The sequence below is a fragment of the Perca flavescens genome, chromosome 3, assembly GCF_004354835.1.
Source record: "Perca flavescens isolate YP-PL-M2 chromosome 3, PFLA_1.0, whole genome shotgun sequence".
NCBI lineage: Eukaryota > Metazoa > Chordata > Actinopteri > Perciformes > Percidae > Perca > Perca flavescens.
Genome location: NC_041333.1, coordinates 24,456,240 through 24,476,153, shown reverse-complemented (window position 1 = coordinate 24,476,153; position 19,914 = coordinate 24,456,240). Strand labels below are relative to the sequence as shown.

Sequence of the window (19,914 nt, the reverse complement as noted above, 5' to 3'; positions counted from 1 at the left end):
CGTATGACCGGGTCCCCCGGGAGATACTGTGGGAGGTGCTGCGGGAGTATGGGGTGAGGGGGTTCTACTCAGGGCCATCCAATCTCTGTATGACCAAAGTGAGAGCTGTGTCCGGGTTCTCGGTAGTAAGTCGGACTCGTTTCAGGTGAGGGTTGGCCTCCGCCAGGGTTGCGCTTTGTCACCAATCCTGTTTGTAATATTTATGGACAGGATATCGAGGCGTGGTCGGGGTGGGGAGGGGTTGCAGTTTGGTGGGCTGGGGATCTCATCGCTGCTCTTTGCAGATGATGTGGTCCTGATGGCATCATCGGCCTGCGACCTTCAGCACTCACTGGATCGGTTCGCAACCGAGTGTGAAGCGGTTGGGATGAGGATCAGCACCTCTAAATCGGAGGCCATGGTTCTCAGCAGGAAACCGATGGAATGCCTTCTCCAGGTAGGGAATGAGTCCTTACCCCAAGTGAAGGAGTTCAAGTACCTTGGGGTTTTGTTCGCGAGTGAGGGGACAATGGAGCGGGAGATTGGTCGGAGAATCGGGCGCAGCGGGTGCGGTATTGCATTCAATCTATCGCACCGTTGTGACGAAAAGAGAGCTGAGCCAGAAGGCAAAGCTCTCGATCTACCGGTCAGTTTTCGTTCCTACCCTCACCTATGGTCATGAAGGCTGGGTCATGACCGAAAGAACGAGATCCAGGGTACAAGCGGCGAAATGGGTTTCCTCAGGAGGGTGGCTGGCGTCTCCCTTAGAGATAGGGTGAGAAGCTCAGTCATCCGTGAGGAGCTCGGAGTAGAGCCGCTGCTCCTTTGCGTCGAAAGGAGCCAGTTGAGGTGGTTCGGGCATCTGGTAAGGATGCCCCCTGGGCGCCTCCCTAGGGAGGTGTTCCAGGCACGTCCAGCTGGGAGGAGGCCTCGGGGAAGACCCAGGACTAGGTGGAGGGATTATATCTCCAACCTGGCCTGGGAACGCCTCGGGATCCCCCAGTCGGAGCTGGTTAATGTTGCTCGGGAAAGGGAAGTTTGGGGTCCCCTGCTGGAGCTGCTCCCCCCGCGACCCGACACCGGATAAGCGGACGAAGATGGATGGATGGATGGATGGATGGATAGAGGAGAAAAAAGCCTGACGATTTAGCAGGCACAGTGAGCCAGGAATGGACGCAGAGACAAATGGTATTACTTGTTGTCTAGACAACACTGTGTAACTTCATTGTGTTTTGTCTCAGCCTTAAAGGGTAACTACCGTTTTTTTTTCAACCTGGAAAGGATCCCGTCAGCAATAGACCTTTAAAACCTCTTTGAGACCTTTTTGTTTAACCAGAAAGGGCTCTGAAGTCAATAGCGCTAAACCCACCAGACTCCATTTAAAAAAAGCAATACTTTTAACGTGTATAGAGCCAAGATATTTTCACATGTATATAGGTAAACTGTGTTTATTTCAACCAAAACTAGAATTGTTATAGTTGGAAAAATGGAAAGACGACCCAAAACGGCTTTTCGTAGTTTTATTTTGTTTCTGTCAACGTTGAATACTAGTGTATTTTTACGATACTAAAATTACTGTTTATTTACATGGAGTCTGGTGGGTTTAGCAAACGCGATTTCGCAGATGTTTTTATATATATATATATATATATATATATATATATATATAAAAAACAAAGGCTCTTACTGTACACACAGAAAGGTCACCCTCCTTAGAAATCCTTTCCATAATGTTACCAGACACAGAATATTAATCTGAGCCTGTCAGTGGCAAAACGAGCACTTTTGTGAAGGTAAATACAAGCTGGACAATTGCCCCATAACTTACATTGTAGCCTGTTTCGCCACTGACGACTGCAGCAATCTTGCTTAATACTGGACAAATTTCCCATTAGTCTCTTAGACATAAAAACGGTAGTTACCCTGATGTTATGTGAGCTATTTGGCTAAGTAAAACTGTCTTATGATACACAGGATGAATGTACTCCTATCCATTTCACTATATGTTAGGGGCCTTCTTATCACTGCACCAAATATACTGTAAATATGAACTGCATTATGTAATATATATCTCTGCATGAATGCCACCGAAGAGACATCTCTTGACAGATCTTGGTTCAAATCACTTTAGTCTCTGAAGGAACCAGAGGAGAGTGGCAGAGGAGCGTGGTGGGAGGGTCAGGTAAATGGAGGAGGGAAGAGACAGAGCCACTGGGCCTGACTGTACTTGCCAGCACATTTGGGGGAAAAGCTCTGAGAGCACAGCCTTATACAGACATTTCCAAGAGAGCATGTGCCCCGGCCGTGCACTGCGGTTTCCTGTTAACCGCTTGCAGACCGAGAAACCACCGAGGGATGAGGAACTCAATGTGGGGCTGTAATAATGACAAGTGAAGACAGACTGGGTTCAGTTTTTTTTATTTTATTTTATTTTTTTCCAATGTATACCTGCAATTTGAAATATCACTCAGGTGATCTTTGCCTGTGCTTTGTCCTCTGTTGTGAAGTCCTTGGTGTGAGGTATTTGGTGGCTCAGCTAGTGACCTATTTGTGCTTAAGAGAAAACCTATTAAGCTAAGTGACCATTTGACTTGGCTCCACAGTCAGCGTCTGTGTCCTCACTAGTAAACCGGTGGTCCTAGTCCGAGGAAGGACAGAAATAGATGGTTTATGACTGCGCCTGTCGTGGTTCATTCCAGTACTAAAAGTCAGTCCAGTCAAATCCAGCTGTGGGTTTTCTGCAGCCTGTTACACCCAGTGTACCGGGTCAACACATGGACACACGTGTTGGCGGAATGACAGGTGCGAGAGTGTGTGCGGGTCCTCGTCTTTATGCGCGTGTGCCACACACGCTTTTAGCCTCGGCGTCCATAGTTCTATCAATAATGCAGCTGCTTCGTCTCACTCCTGAGCCCTCACTTTCTCTGCCATTAAATATGCATCCATTTCCCAGTCCGAAGTCTCTGCCCCCTCCCAATTCCCTTAAGCCCTCTATGCGGGACAGACATCAACAGCATGCTTGATACAGATGAGATCAGAGAACGCTGCAGTATTTATCCATCCAACCCGAGTTAGCTTTAACCTGCTCACAGTGACCAATGGGCATAGTGTATACTATAAATAAAACTGAATTGAATTTAATGTGGATTTAAGGTCACTGTCAATGTTAAGCCCATTTCCAGAGTGCTTTCTCGCCCTTGTAAAAATCTTTTCTTTATTTGCTTTTGTCAAAATATTTGTGACTTAGTTTTCTAGGTATGTGTAGCTTTTGTTCCCTTCATTTAAGTTCAAATATTTTAACCACATATCCAAGATATTGCAAACAACCTGTAGGGATGTGTACATCCACTTTGACGTTGTCAAACTGAGAATTTAAAAATCATAATCGTCAAAAGTAATTGATTTCAAAATACAATTGAGTGTTGTTTTTTTTTCAATTATTGAACACCCTCAGCATAAGAGCCCAAACAATATTGACATTTGAGTTACAAACATACGATAATGATATATCGGCATAAACGCTTAACATACACAAACATTTCAAGTAGTTTATTTTTTTTATTTTTTTTATTTTAATAATTTTGACCAAGATACAGTATGTGGTTGGACAATGTACATTGCTATTTGGCGGACAAAGTATGTGATTGGCAGGTAGTTCTAAGTTATCTCTAACATATCTCTGCCATTTTTTATTTTTTTTATTTTAAAAAGATAATTATTTTGGGCTTTTCCACCTTTTTAAATTTTGACAGGACAGCTAGGTGAGAAAGGGGAAGACATGCAGGAAATTGTCACAGGTTGGATTCGAACCCTGGACCTTTGCGTTGAGGAATAAACCTCTCAGTACATGTGCGCCTGCTCTACCCACTGACCCAACCCGGCCACACATCTCTGCCATTTCTGACATGGTATTTCTTGTTATTTATCAGTTTAGATAGAGCTGCTATAAGCTAAAATCGGCCATTATACTTTATAGGCCTGACCTACTTAGCATAGACTTAAATAACCTCTCTAAAATGCTTGGCTTTCATTCCACATCGCACCTCTATCTGTATTTATTACACTTTTTATACTGTATATTAGAAGTCCTTTCTCTCTCAGCACTTCTCACCTGTCCAAACATTGTCCAAGAATAGATCCCACTTGATTACAAGTTACGACTGATAGTTTAGTAAAGTATGTCTGTTTTTCCAGTAGAAATACATACAACCATGACTTGTTTGCCAGTTTTATTGCCAAAATATAGGAAACATAAGTGCGGGACATCTGCAAAAATCTCTCTAGCTACAGATTGCCAGAAAGCATACAGGAGAGGAAGTTGCTATGAAAAATTAGACCAACACTGTGGCACGATTATTATAATACGTGTGCCAAGTAACACAATTGCAGGAAGGTGCTTTGAAGTTTATAGAATACACTTTTCTATGATTGACAACCCCCCCTCCCCCCGATGTGTTGTGAAATGTTAACTACTTTTAGGAAAATATAGGACCTATGTACGTATGTGTGTGTGTGTGCATATTGATTGTTCAGGCTGAGACAGTCCTTATTAGGCAGTGTTGGCAGCAGGAAGTGGGTTGTGGCTTTTGGTGCTGTGTCACAGGAAGTAACAGATTGTATCACGGGCGGGACAGATGGAGGGAGAGCTGGAAGACATGGATTCTGGGACTAGGGAGAGCATAGGGGCACAAATAAGGAGAGGAGGGGGAGGAATGGAAAAAAGTAATTGTCAGACAGCCACTTTTGTTCCTCTGTGGCTGTGTTCCTCTCTACCTTCTGAACCTGTTCCAATTTCTTTATACCTCAAAATACCTGTGTATGAGGTATTTGAATGGGCCATATTTGTTGTGGTATTCTTTTCTACAATGAACGATATGATTATCTTTACGCAGACACTATGTAGCCTCTAACATGGCTATCTAAACTTGCATTCCTGAATGCGTTGTAACTTGTGTATATATACTGAACTATAAATAAATGTTTGGTCACTGATCTCATAGCACATGCTTTCTTATGAAGTGTGTTGAGGTGGAGGTTGATGGAGAGCAGGTGGAAGACCCTAGAGCCTTGCCTCTTTGGAGGAGCTCGACACAACTTCCCGTCTTTGTCAGCCTCTCTTGTTGTCTTGCCTCCCATCTTGTTTGGCATCAAACTAATCTCTTTTTCTCCTCTCAAATCAACATGTTGTTGCAAATACAAGAGGTAGGTTTAAGGGTAGAGGAGGTCCTAATCTTTCAAAAATCCAGAGTGTGGTGGTGTTCTCTATGATAAGGTCGGAAAACTTTCCAGACATTGTATGAATTTCAGGAACACCACCATCAGCAACACTTAACATGTAAACAAATTACACTGTGAAGCATCAGGTGGATCTTTGTATCCTACCACACTTCAGAAGCACTGTATTGTGACAGTGTGAGACCTTGAGTTGAAGCCTGGCTAGCCTGGAAGAACTGGCTCTCATCTCTAAAATCGTGTTTTTAGTGTGTTTGTACATCCTGTGTCTCCAGTTTCTCCTTACCTCTTCTCCTTGTGTTTTATTTCTTCCTTTCCAACTGCACCCCACACTACATACCATAATTTAATAGCATTTGAAAGTGGTCAAATAATATATATATATTAACTTGGTCTTCTCAGCTCTTTTATACTTGTACATACATACTGTAAGTGTGTATAATGTGTTGGATTCACCAGAACTTCAGTTTGTATCAGTAACTCTATCTGTTTTACAATTAAAAAGCTACTTGTGACAGAATCCTTGAATGTTAGAAAAGGGAGCTCATTGAACAAGTAACAGAGAGGAAGTATTTGGTATAATTTAATTTTAGATTCTCAGTTAACTTTTTTAATAGTCATGCTAAAAAGATTTGTAAAACATTTTAAGGCTAACCTTTTATAACCTTTAACCTGTTTTTAAGATGATGAGAAATTGCTTGACATCTGACTGTGCCTTGCCGTTTCTAAATTCACGGACATTATCAAATATGTCCTTTGGTCTGGCTGCCTGCTCCCAGGTCAACCAGTCTGTAATTAAATCCACAGAGGTGGACATAAAACAAATTAGGTACAATTATTGCATCACATTTTAAGTAAATACTACCTTTTTGCTAATTTTATTGATTTTAATTATGTAAAGCTTGTGTTCAAATGTTTAAATAGACTTGCTCCTCAGCAAGTATATCACAAGATTACAGACCTTTTATCAGATCCACCAGAGCAGCTTCAAGTGGCAAGTCCCACTCAACAGCTTTTTCTATGAAAGGAACAAAGTCCTAGAACTTGCTACCTGACCACTTGAAATTTGCTACAAACTTAACCACAATTTGGTCGCTCTATTAAAAGTGGTTTACCTCACTGTTCTAATCTTAGTTTCATAAAAGCCCTCCTAATGACGGGTGTTGCAAACCTGCATCAGCTATTAACACTATGATACTTACATCGGAGTGTTTTCGGTTTTGTCTATGTATACTGCATCTGTCCCTGTTAAATAAAGCATAAATAAATACACTGAAGTTCAACTTCATAACTTGTCACTGTCGCAGGACAAAATGGATAAGAAATATGAGTCTTTGTCAGCATCTTTTAGAGATGGCCTTAAAGATTTATTAATCTCTACAGATCTTCAGGCCTGTCACAAGAAAGAATAAACCAAATGTTTTGTGTTAGAGACCACAAATGTCAATTGTTTAAATAAAGCTTGGTTGCCGGTACCTTTTTTAAAAGAATAACGCATAAAATCTCACGTTTACCAACTGTAGCCAAGTGCGATATCAAAACTGAACTCAAATTAATATTCTTTCGTAATTATAATTGATGTTCTTTTTCTGTCTTGCTCTTTGTCTTCCAGTGAGTCGAGTATTTGCCAGGCTCGGGCCACTGTGATGATCTATGACGATGGCAATAAGAAGTGGCTGCCGGCGGGCGCTGGACCCCAGTCCTTCAGCAGAGTCCAGATCTATCACAACCCTTCCACCAATGCCTTTAGGATAGTGGGACGCAAGATGCAGACAGACCAGCAGGTATATCTGCTAGCTTTTTTTGTGGGTGTGGGTGTGTGTGTGGCTCATGGGTGCCTGTAGTTTCCTGTAACTACCTAAGGGTGTATGAGTAAGCAAGTGTGAGACAGTCTCTTTGTATATGTGCCCATTCATTCACATTATCACCATTTTTCTGATGCCACACAGCTAAGTGACTATATAGAAAACATTTACTCTATATACTATGAGAATTTAATCAGCAATACCTAAGAATGGATCCTTGTCAATTGCTCTGTGTTTTTTTTCCTTATTTTAAGTGCCTTCATTTTGTCAATTGTTTACTAAGTATATATCACAGCCTGAACTGTGTACAGCCAGCTCCATTATTGCACATAACTGATGACCTTTTAAACTATATCACCAGAGTTTACAGCTTCACTGTTTCAGTTTAAAATAACACTACCGGGCGCCCGGATAGCTCAGTTGGCGCCCATATATAGAGGTTTACTACTCGATGCAGCGGGCCCGGGTTTGACTCCGACCTGCGGCCCTTTGCTGCATGTCATTCCCCCTCTCTCTCCCCTTTCATTTCTTCAGCTGTCCTATCAATAAAGGCCTAAAATGCCCCAAAAAATAATCTTTAAAAATAAAAAATAAATAAAAAAATAACACTACTTTGCCATCCTCTCCACCTACTGAATACAACAATCGCTAAACACACTGCAAACCCACGGTCCTCTCTTCCCAATTTACAGCCCTCCTCTCTTGGCTTAAAATAACTCACCGTTGTCGGCTATGGCCGCTGAACAAGCTACACGTTGTAAACAGTCGTAGCCCGCTTGCCTGGTCCTCCGGTAACATTACTAATGAGCTAGCTATCAGTTAGCAGGGTTAGCAGGGTTAGCATGGCGACGTTAGCCAGGACCAGTCGGGATCACTTTACTGGCTGTGTCTGTATTGTTTTTGTGAGTAACCAACTTGGGTACTCTAGCTATATAATTCAATGTGAGTACATGACTGTTGAAATGACATAAAAGGCCCGTCCCTTGCAGCAGTGATAAATTAGCCTGAAGCTAATGCACCACCTGTTCAGGAGGAAATTAGCCAACTCTGCGTCCTTTTGGGCTCAAAGCTGTCTCCATCTTTCAAATACATCTCAATATTGTTTTTATTTTAGGTCGGGTAGAATCTATCTCCGTTGATCCTGTTCGTTTGTTTGCTGCTTTCATGGCTGTACTAACACTACAGCTGTAGCGTGCTGGGTTTACGTTTTTACAGGTATATCTGGCAACCCGGCCTGCCTGTCAAACAGTAAACAGTTAATAACAACACACAGGCCAAAACACAAACAGAATTATTTTGCTGAAAATCTCTTAATTTGACAGGACACTTTTGTTCATTTTGTCATGTCAGTAGCCGTAGTTACTGTCTGTGTTTTTGTGCTTTGGGAATGAGAGAACATATAAGAACAATCCTGCAATTTTTTGAGAGGAAGCTGGAAAACGATAGCATGCTTAAAGATGAGCTTCATGTTTTGATTGTGTCCAACTTGCTTTACTAAGCTTGTGTTTTAATTATAATATGGTACTGGTCTGAATACAACTAATGGCATTTATTAGGGATGGTTAGCATGTAATGAATAAGCTATCAAGACATATATCCTATATTGTCAGGAGCCTGAAAATATCAAGATCATATTAGTTATATTGCCCAGCCACACAACATGGCACATGTTGGGTTTTGTCCTTATTTTTTATAATTATTGCTTAACCTGGCAGGGAATACACATTAATACACTCAGACCTTTTTTTTGTGGAACAAATATTGTTAATTTTGTGTGACATTGGCATAGTGAGAAAAGAGACTGCCCTTCAAACCTGACAATCGACATGCATTTTGAAAAAGAAGAACAAAGGTTTTTTTCTGTCGTTATCACCAGTTTATGACTCACCAGATAAAGGTTGGCAGATTTCAAGTTAATAAGCTGGGTAAACTGCGTTTGGGTTGGTCTATTCTTGACTACGCCCCTGCTATGCTCTTCCTGCTTCCTCCGTGTCTCTCTCCTTTTTTAAACATTTAGGACTCCAAAGTGTTCCCCAGAGACGGGTCTTAAAGTAGATGGTGTTTCCTGAGATAGTTAGCTCGTTCAACCATTTCCTGTGACAGTTAAGGAAGAAGCTTGATACCCAATAAGGACTCTGTGTCTGATTGAGACATGCAACTTAGTTTAGGATGGTGCTGGATGAGAGCACATAGGAGCTAATGAGAGAGAATATAGAGTCGCTGTATTTCCTCTCTACATTCATGTTTCCTCCTGTTCTTTCTCTGACTGTCTTTATGCAGAGTAACTTTTAGTTGTTTTACGCTTGTCCTTTCAATTTTTTGTGTCCCAGTCTGATTGTATAATTAAGTGGCATTGAAAGTTGAACTGTTGTATTAAGGTTTTTCTACAGGCATTCAGGCCTTTTGAACATTCTGCTTTCTTTCACTTAAAAAAGAGATAAAATCTCACCCTTTCATCCTCATTTTTAATGTGTTCCTGGTCATATCCTCAGTCTGTCCCTCCTGTCTTTCTTACCTTTTTGATAGGATGGTGGAGAGTGTACGAATGCCACTGGTCTGCAGTAGCAGTTGAACTTGCTAACCTCGGTTTTCAGTGCATGTTGCTCGCTATGATATTCACCCTGACAGGGTCTCCTCTCGTCCTCTCTGCTCTGTGGAATCCAAAGGCTGTTAAACAAATAGTGAAATGGTGCGTCAGCACTTTCAGGCAACACTCAAACCCAGAACAATTTTTTTCCCCCTCCTGGTATATAGGCTTCACGCCACCTGCTGGGTGGACTATAAACCAGTATAATACCACAAAAAGAAAGTGTACACTATCATTTTAAGCATAAGAAGGGTTTTTAAACAGTTTTACAGCTTCCAGAAACTAACCTTTTATTTTTTGACACCATTTGTTTGAATATGGACAGAAAGCCACAGAAGTAATAATTTAGCTCACCATTTGCTACCAAAAGGATCCTTGTATTGATCATCTGTCCTCTTCCCTCCACAGGTGGTTATAAACTGTCCAATTGTTAGAGGTCTCAAGTATAACCAGGCCACACCCAATTTCCACCAGTGGCGGGATGCCCGGCAGGTGTGGGGGCTCAACTTTGGCAGCAAGGAGGATGCTACTCTATTTGCCAGTGGCATGGCTCACGCTCTGGAGGTGATCACCTCCATGTCAGATGCAGGTAAATGAGTTGTCACTAGATTCCCAGTTCCATCAGCATCTACTAGCTACTTGATATTCAACCTTATCCTCTCCTTAGAACTTTTGGGATAAATTGATATTCTCTGACTTTCAAAATATTAGAACAACATTTTCATGTTGTTGGGATTACTGACAAACAGATGTGAGCCCATGTTTGTGTTTTGTGTTATGTTGATATTCTGCCATAATCCACGTCTCACCTATTGAAAACTTATTCCAATGTTTTCTTTGCACAATGTTCTTTGTGCAAAAAATGTGACTATAACTGGTATGGTTTCCCCATAGTTTATCAGTTTTATTCTAAGCCTTTGTTTCTGTTTACACCAGCTTACTATTATGATTCAATCTGAACCTTTGCATATCTTGTGCTGTTGAACCAACAAAATAGAAGAAATGCTGATTTGTAAGACCTCTGGTACAGTGTAGCAAACATAGTGCAATTAAAGACTATAAAATGCCTTAAAGGTACACCATCCTTTTTGGTCCCTCTGTCACATCATGGCTGTCTACACGGTCCTCAGACTTTGCACACTCAACTGTATGTGTAGAAAAGGTGTGTACACCAATAAAAGTACATAAAAGCAAACAGTTGGATACAATTCAAAGAGTGTCATAAAATACAAATAATAAGTTGTTCAAGAGCATTCAAAACCATTCACAACAATGTCTTATTGATGTTCTATAATCTTTTTCATTTATATTAAGAATGTTTTCTGTGTTGTATTTTGGCAGGCTATGCAACGCTCCCCCGCCCAGTGTCAAATGGACCTACTCCAGAAGAGCTTGAACAACAACGAAGGTACCTTCAGGCTACTATGGAACCCACATTTATTTCACTGTGCTTATTTTAATAAACCGCTGGCCAAATTCTATTGGGAATCCTGTTGCATGTCCTCTGGTTGTGATTCAGCAACAACAACAACAACAACAAAATAATAAGGAAATGTATCCAGCTGATAACCCTGACATCATTGCCAGGTTTCTTCTGGGTCTGCAGGCTGGATTCAGCACAAGAGTTCCGCACCAATGTCAGTATTTCTTTAAAAAGTAGATTTGCTTTGGAAGCAAATTTACTATGTAGACAAGTTGGCTCTTCTGTGGGGCCATGTGAAGTTTATGTTTCTAACCAAAGCAAAATATCCTCTTGGTTTAGTTGCATAACAATCAATAGCAAGTCAAGCTGCCTTGGCTTTGCGGTAGTCTTATTGACATGGGTTTGCACACAAGCATCACAAGCATATGTAAAGGATTTGATGGCATTAGCCTGACAGTGCTAAACCCTCCGTTAGCCCCTGTAGGTTAAAGGTTAAAAAGACAGCAAGGTGGACACCTCTCACATCAACTCCACCTCTCTCTATCCATCTATCTGTTTCTCTGACTAGACTTGTGGTGACACCATGCACGCCTAGGTATTAACCTTCTAATCTCATTTAGACTTAAAAGAAATATGTTGCACAGTAGGGGAGGCTTTGTTATTGGCTTGACGGACTGTCTGTCAAGTTTCTAGCTGTCCCAGTGGCTGATGGCATACTGTAGCTTAGGGATCCTTTAAAACCTTTGAAATCCAGCATGGATGCAGGTGTTGGATATCATTTGCATTAATGATTTTAGGTCTGAACATAGATTCAGAGTATTAAACTGAAATCAAAGGGTAGTGAAAAATAACAATAATCTGAAAAACGTATATGGACGTCATCTCCCTTCCCCCTTTCCTGGGCGCTTTGCCAAAGTGGATCAGCTGTGCTGTACAGCGACTCTCACTTTGTGTGCATGATTGTGTACTTGTGTGTGGACCTGTGCATTTTTGAGTGGGTGTACATGTACATTGTACGTCTGCTGTTCTGTATACAGCTGTTGTGAGTGGCAGATGTGATTAGGGAGAGGGGGCAGTAGTTAAATGTGGCAGTTTGAATTAGGCCACTGTGTCCAGCTGTGGACTTCTCAGTGGTAGGCTAATGAGAAGCTATGAAATCCACTTCTCATTCTTTTACCAAAGCTGGTATATTGAATACAAATGCTGATTATAGCTCTCCATACCAAATACTAGAATTAGACATACTTGTTCTACCATGTGTGTTGCATAAATAATCAAATAGTCTGTAGGACATTTACACATTAACTGGGAATGGCTGAAAGCTGGCACTGCCCATCATGCCTCATTTGCTCTCCTAATCTCTGCTTTATCTCATGGTTAGCCTGTCTAATCTTAACACCCAAGTTAAATAATAATAACTTTCTGCTTCATTTATTTGTCCTGTTCATCCACTGATTTATTTTGAGCATGTTTACATATATTTGTCGCTGACAGATGTGTTTGTTTGTTTGTACATAGGTTGGAGCAGCAGAAGCTGGAACAGCAGGAACGGGAGCGACAGGAGAGAGAAAGACAGGAGCTGGAGCGGCAAGAAAGAGAGAGACAGGAGAGAGAGAGACAAACTGCGGCAGGTCAGGAAACACCTGGGCTGGTCACCATAAATGCACTTAACTACTGTCCAGTCTTGGTTCCTCATATTTTACGTAGTCTTTTTCTTTGTCTTTTTATCTTAAAGGAGCAAAATGTAATACTGACAGCTAGCGTTTAAAATGGCTACTGCAGTCCAAATTCAAAATACTGGAGAGAGTCGTGGCCCCTCTTTCCCATGCTTACGCGGGTTGCAGGGTTTAGAACGTTTTTTTATTTTTATTTTTATTTTTTGTATGTCTACTGCAATTACATGGGAAAAGTAACTACCTTTACATACTGTGAATCAGTTTTTTTTTTGTTTTTTTTTTATATATCGAGAATCGTTTTTGAATTGAATCTTGAGCCTAAAAATTGATATTGAATCGAATCGTGACATTTTCTGAATCGTGCACCCCTAATGCTTACCTGTTCAGTAGGAAATTAGCCATGTCGGCATCCATCTTAATGTCCTTTTGGGCTCTAAGCGGTTTCCATCTTTCAAATGCATCTCCAATATTTACCCGTGTTTTACCACGTCTCTGGTCATGCGACTGCTTAGAAAGATGCTTAGGTTTTTTTTTAGGTCTGGAAGAATCTATCTCTGTTGATCTGTTGGTTGTTCGTTTGGTTGCTGTTTCCATGGCTACAGCACGCTGTGTTTGGGTTTCATATCTGGCAACCCAGCCAAGGTGTTAAAATGGGAAGTGGACAACACCACAGACCAAAACAAAAACGGACGTGTTGGACCATAATGGAAATTTCAAAGGAGAACATACTGGCTTTAGCATTGTTGTCAGAGAAGGAAGTATTTCAACTTAGCATGTTCCTTAATATCTGAGGACATATCCGGGGTCATTTTATGATTTCAATAAAGTAAATATATTACATAGACCTTCTTTAAGTGAACACCGTGTTCACCATTTCTGCGATAGCAGTGATGTTATAGGCCTTTTGCATACTGTGCGAGACAAGTCTAATAATATCTTTGTCACAGTTCTTTGTCAGACTGAATGATACCAATTTTGAAGTAATTCAGATATGATGAAAGCATAGTGATTCAAAGTGCCGTAAAGTCAATTTAAAAAAAGCTTTAATGCATTTTAACTTTTTTAAATGTTGCTTTGCCCAGTGTATTCTGCATAATTTCCTGACATTGGTGTGTAGATATGGGTTGTAGCAGCAGCATTATGACAATATGGTCCTGAATTTCTGACAGTTATCACAATTTTGACACAGGCCGTCTTTTGGGCTCAAAGCTCTCAATCGGCCAGCTTACATTATGATTTAGTATCACTGTTTTGGTAGAGCCAACGATATCACAACGTTTCTCACAAGAACTGTCTGGGACCTTTTACTTGCATGACAGTGCACATGTATCACAGTGTCATTGGCAAATTGTTATTGCTAAATAGTTTGGGAATGATTACTGATGGTCCCTCTCTGTTTTTTTAGTTTCTATTCCTCCAGCTCCACCGTTGGCCCCTGGAGGGCCCCCTCCTCCACCGGGCCCTCCTCCACCCCCTGGCCCTCCTCCAGGTGTTGGCATCCCTCACCCGCCGGCACCACCTTCCTCAGGACCACCGCCCGGCCCCACCCCTGCCCCCTCCAGGAGGAGGAGGAGGTGGCAGTGGTGGTGGTGGCGGTGGTGGAGGGGGAGGAGGAAGTAGCAATGATGGTGGTGGTGGAGGAGGAGGAGGTGGTGGAGGAGGTGGCTTGGCGGCTGCCATAGCAGGAGCTAAACTCCGCAGAGTATCCAAGGTTAGTACATAAGAAAACCGTTTTATTGACTAGTGAACATTTGACAGTCCTGTTACTTTGTAGCTGTTATTGAAGGCAAGGTATCCTCAACTATAGTTGAATCCATTATGTGCCTCTCTAATAATGCAAATGGCATTCTGCTGCTGTATTGATCCAATCTTAGTTGTTCCTGCTTGCATAGCTTTGATACCTGCATCCATCAGTGTTTTTTGAGTCATCATGCCTACACAATGTCTGCTGAACTCTTCTGTATCTTTTTGCTATTTGCTGCCCTCAGCAGGAGGACGGAGCCCCTGCACCTCCAATAGGCAGAGCTGACTCCAGCCGCAACAGCGGAGGAGGAGGAGCAGGAGGAGGAGGAGGCGGGGGAGGTGGTTTGATGGGTGAAATGAGTGCCATCTTGGCGCGAAGGTTTGTAGTCAGATAAAATATGCAATGGTTTTCTATAAAGTTATTTTTATTTTCATGTATGCCCTTTCTCCTTTGACATATCATATTTAAAGTGCCGAATATATTGTGTAACTCTGTGAAAATCCCTAGTCTATTAAGGTGTGCATGGTAAAACGTAAAGTAATTCCTCTTTGCATCAGGAGAAAAGCTGCAAACACAGGAGAGAAGCCACCTGTGAAGCCACCAGATAATGTAAGCGTCTGCTTTTTGTCACATTTTTTTTTTTTTTAATGCTGTAAAGGATATGAAACAAATGTATTTTTTTTATTTGGCTCAACACTGTAGGTGAGGGATAGTTCTAAAATAGAAGCAGGTTGATGATGACTCACGCTTAACACAAGGTTTCGGTCTTTTCTATACAGGATGATTCAGAGCCTCAAGGTCAAAGCGGTGAGAACTGAACACTTCTATCTGTTGCATGCCAACTACATTCGGAGATTAATTTGACGTAATATACCAAGTGAATGTCATCAACTCATGTTTTAAATATATATTTTCCTTCTCAGACACCCTGAGAAGACCTTGGGAGAAATCGTCTATGACCAGGTAATCCAGGATTCAGTTATTTCCATGCTGCCATAGTCAGTAAATCTGTTACCCCCCCCCCCGCCCCTCCCCTCCCCCCACCTCCCCCCAGGTGTTTGGTGTCTCATGTTTGAACTCACCCAAAGAGTAGTTCTCCATCAGTGTGAGTGTGGTGGTATGAACGTGTGCGTCTTGGTTTGCCTGTGGACAAGAGTGATTTTGTGTGTGAATGTCTTCCATTTCCATTCTAAGAGGAGGGTGTGTGTGTCTCACTAACAGGAATAACTCCATCACCAAGAGCATGGACTCCACCCCCTCATTGTCCCAAGGTCCCAGGTATACATGCTGCCCTGTTCACTCACAACCTTAGTTCCTCTTGCTTTTCTTTTCAGGTTAGCGCAGCACCAGTGCAACCTACGTATTGGGGTAGTGTATTGATAGCACCATCTAATGGATCAGAGAATGGCATGCACCCAAGGGACTTGTAGGTGTACAAGTCAAGTGTGTTACCTCTGAAAACTGAATAATGAGATGGAAGTGTGACCGTGTGATTAAAGCTTATTTTTACATGTCATTTCTGAGCGTTGGGGTCGATGCTGTCCTCTTTAGGTTAACTTAAAGGACAAATCCGGCGCAAAATGAACCTAGCGGTTAATAACATGTGTCGGAGTTCGACTATGGTCTGGGATTTGTTTTCATGCTAATCAAATGTGACCAGTTGTATCGCAAACCGCTAATTACCTTGTAACGCTAGTTGTTGGGGCACGGCTAAAGTAAAAAGAAATCGCTATTTCTATACCACTAACAAGGCTCAAAATAGCACCACGCTTCCACGGTAACATAATGAGGGTCCCTATATATAAACCAAAGCATTGAGAACTTTGTAAGTGTACAGACAGTTTATTAAAAAGATAGTTTAGAAAGACCGTACCGTTCACACATACAGGCACTCCCCATCTTGGGTAAATAGTCTGACCAGTCAAACGACGAACACGTGCATATATTTTAATAAACAGATACAATTCATGCATTTCCAAGTTTGTTTGTTTGTTTGTTTATTTAGGATCCTCATTAGCTCCTGCATTGCAGGTGCTATTCTTCCTGAGGTCCTTTCAACTCAATTGTAAATGTGGCAATGCAATAATGCATACACAATATATACACAAATGAAAAATACAAATTTTAAAATGAAAACTAAACATACACTATAATTTCTTGAAAAAATACACACACAAGACAAGGACAGACACATAGCTCCACCAGTGCAGTTATCGGGCATTCCTTACTTTTAGGTTGAACAACTTTTTTTTTTTTTTTTTTTTTTTTTTTTTTTTTTTTAAACGGGTACATCCACATACTATCATACTATAACATGGCTTTCATCCTCTCTGGACACATCTCACAATTGAAAAAACATACATATATTTAGTTAAACCTCAACCAATGTTGTTTCTTTGTCTACTCAACTTCTTTAGACAATAGATATGTTTTAACTAAACTTTTAAATCTCCTTTTTACTGCTTTCTTGTGTTATTTGTTCAGGTAACACATTCCATTCTTACATTGCTCTATACATGACCATATGTTTAACAGTATTAGTCTTTGCTTTTGGTAAAGTAAAGTTACCTCTTGTGGCATGTCTAGTCGCATAGTCATGTATATCTAAACTGAAAGGTAATTTATTATACAAAATAGATGGTTTCTTTGTAACAAGAATATTCCTAAAAAAAAACCCACAATGAATAAAATAATCTATTTCTTACAAATAACCAACCTAAACATTTGTGCATTGTAACATTTGTCCGATATCCACACCTAAGCGTTACACACGCGGCTCTATTTTGAACCATTTGCAATTTAGTTATTTTTCCTTGAGTTGCATTAGACCATTTGATTGAGCTTTGTGACAAATATGGTGCACATCTTTTAACAACCGAAACACCACTTCCCATCTTAACAACCATGTTATTTATATGTTTAGTTCATGATAATTTGCTATCTAAAATAACTCCTAAAAGTTTGGTCTCATGGACCTGTTCAACAGATACATCATTTATGCAAAGCTTCAACTCTGGTTGATTATGAAGAGTATAATGAGAACTGAACATCATGCTTTTTGTCTTTGAAATATTAAGAACTAACTTATTTGTCTTTATCCATTCAACCACTGATGGCAGCTCTTGTGATAGGATAGTGTTTAACTCATGAAATGTAGATGAAGACATATAGTTGAATCATGTGCATACATCGATATACTGACCTTATTTAAAACAAGTGATAAATCATTTGTAAAGATAGTGTATAACAATGGCCCAAGACAACTCCCCTGGGGAACATCACAGCTAACCGCTCCAACTTCTGAGTAGCTACCATTATAAAAGAAACTATAACATTCATGTTTTTTCAATAATAAATTATGATCAAGGATATCAAATGCTGTTGTAAAATCAAGCATAATAGCACCTACTAATTTCTTTTGTTCAATATCTCTCAGCCAGTCATCAGTCAAATGAGTTGGAGCGGTAATTACATTTCACAAATGTAATTACTATCGACTTATTGGGAAACCACGGACCATGGGAGATTTCAAGTGACAGTTCAGCTCACGCTGCATGGCGTTCGTCGTTCGACTGGTCGTGACTGTTTTCCCAAGATGGCGCCCGCATGTATACGTACATATGGTAATTAGTGGTTTGCGATGAAACTGGTCACATTCGATTAGCATGAAAACATATCCCAGAGAACGGTCAAACTCAGACACATGTTATTAACCCCTAGGTTCATTTTGCGCTGGATTTGTCCTTTAACATCTGCTTTATATTGGTGGCCTTCATTTCTGAATTATTGTCCTCAAGGTTGAGATCAGTTCAGAAAGGTTATGATCTTATGGCGTTTTCCTATTACATGGTAACTGCTCGACTCGCCTCGACTCTACTCGTCTTTTTTGGTTTTCCATTATGAAAAAAAGTACCTGGTACCTGCCAACAAGTAGTTTTTGTAGTATCACCTCCGTCCAGGTTCCAAGCGAGGCAATACCAAAAGGTGACGTGAAAACCTGCAGACTACTGATTGGTCAGAGAGAATCGTCACTAATCACTGCGTCATCATTGCTAGGCAGACAGGGGTGTCCTGAACAAAACCGCAATTTTTAAATAGTTTATAGTTTAATTAATATATATATATATATATATATATATAATATAATATCTCCGTGAACCATCACCTTATCGTGGTGGAGAGGTTTGTGTGTCTCTGTGAACCTGAGGGCTGTGTTGTCTGGAGCTTTGTGCTCCTGGTAGGGTCTCCCAAGGCAAAGTGGTCTCAGGTGAGGGGCCAGACAAAGAATGGTTCAAAAACCCGAATGCAAAAGCTAAGCAGAGATGGAGTGACCCTGCCCGGAGGAAGCCCGGGCCCCCGTCTGGAGCCAGGCCCAGACGGCGGGCTCGTCGGCGAAGCCCTGGTGGCGGGTTTGCCACGGAGCCCGCCGGGCACAGCCCGAACAAGCTACGTGGCAACTCCTCTCCATCCCATGGGCCCACCACCTGTGGGAGGAACCGTTGGGGTCGGGTGCGATGCCACATGGGTGGCAGTGAAGGTCAGGGGCCTCGGCGGACCAGACCCGGGCGGCAGACGCTGGCTCTGGGGACGTGGAACGTCACCTCTCTGTGGGGAAGGAGCCGGAACTGGTGCGGGAGGTGGAGCGCTACCGGTTAGATCTGGTGGGGCTTACCTCTACGCACAGTCTTGGTTCTGGAACCATACTCCTGGATAGGGGTGGACTCTTTTCTTCTCCGGAGTTGCCCAGGGTGTGGGCCCGGGCGGGTGTGGGGATACTCACAAGCCCCGGCTGAGCGCCGCTGTGTTGGAGTTACCCCCGGTGGACCCGAGAGGGTCGCCTCCCTCGCCTGCGGGTTGTGGGGGAAAACTCTGACTGTTGTTTGTGCATATGCACCAAACAGGAGTTCGGAGTATTCAGCCTTCTTGGAGACCTTGACTGGAGTCCTGCATGGGGCTCCAGTGGGGGACTCCATTGTTCTGCTGGGGACTTCAACGCACACGTGGGCAATGATGGAGACACCTGGAGGCGTGATTGGGAGGAACGGCCTCCCTGATCTAAACCAGAGTGGGTGTTTGTTGTTGGACTTCTGTGCTAGTCATGGATTGTCTATAACGAACACCATGTTCGAACATAGGGATGCTCATAAGTGTACCTGGTACCAGAGCACCCTAGGCCGAAGGTCAATGATCGATTTCATAATCGTTTCATCTGATCTGAGGCCGTAAGTTTTGGACACTGGGTGAAGAGAGGGGCAGAGCTGTCAACCGATCACCATCTGGTGGTGAGTTGGGTCAGGGGGTGGGGAAGACTCTGGACAGACCTGGTAAGCCCAAACGTGTAGTGCGGGTAAATTGGGAACGTCTGGAGGAGGCCCCTGTCCAACAGACTTTCAACTCACACCTCCGGGCGGAGCTTTTCGTGCATCCCTGTGGAGGCTGGGGGCATTGAACCCGAGTGGACAATGTTC

General features: G+C 42.0%; 1 protein-coding gene across 1 annotated transcript in view; it reads left to right on the top strand.

Moving 5' to 3' along the window:
- vaspb (vasodilator stimulated phosphoprotein b) overlaps positions 1 to 19,914 on the top strand; it is a 37,655-nt gene that overhangs the window by 13,198 nt on the left and 4,543 nt on the right. Inside the window, 12 exon segments of the mRNA XM_028573901.1 lie at positions 6,824 to 6,995; positions 10,012 to 10,192; positions 10,945 to 11,011; positions 12,545 to 12,657; positions 14,108 to 14,238; positions 14,240 to 14,297; positions 14,346 to 14,413; positions 14,691 to 14,824; positions 15,004 to 15,055; positions 15,226 to 15,253; positions 15,370 to 15,409; positions 15,668 to 15,724. Of these exon segments, the coding sequence (XP_028429702.1) occupies positions 6,824 to 6,995; positions 10,012 to 10,192; positions 10,945 to 11,011; positions 12,545 to 12,657; positions 14,108 to 14,238; positions 14,240 to 14,297; positions 14,346 to 14,413; positions 14,691 to 14,824; positions 15,004 to 15,055; positions 15,226 to 15,253; positions 15,370 to 15,409; positions 15,668 to 15,724 (1,101 nt within the window).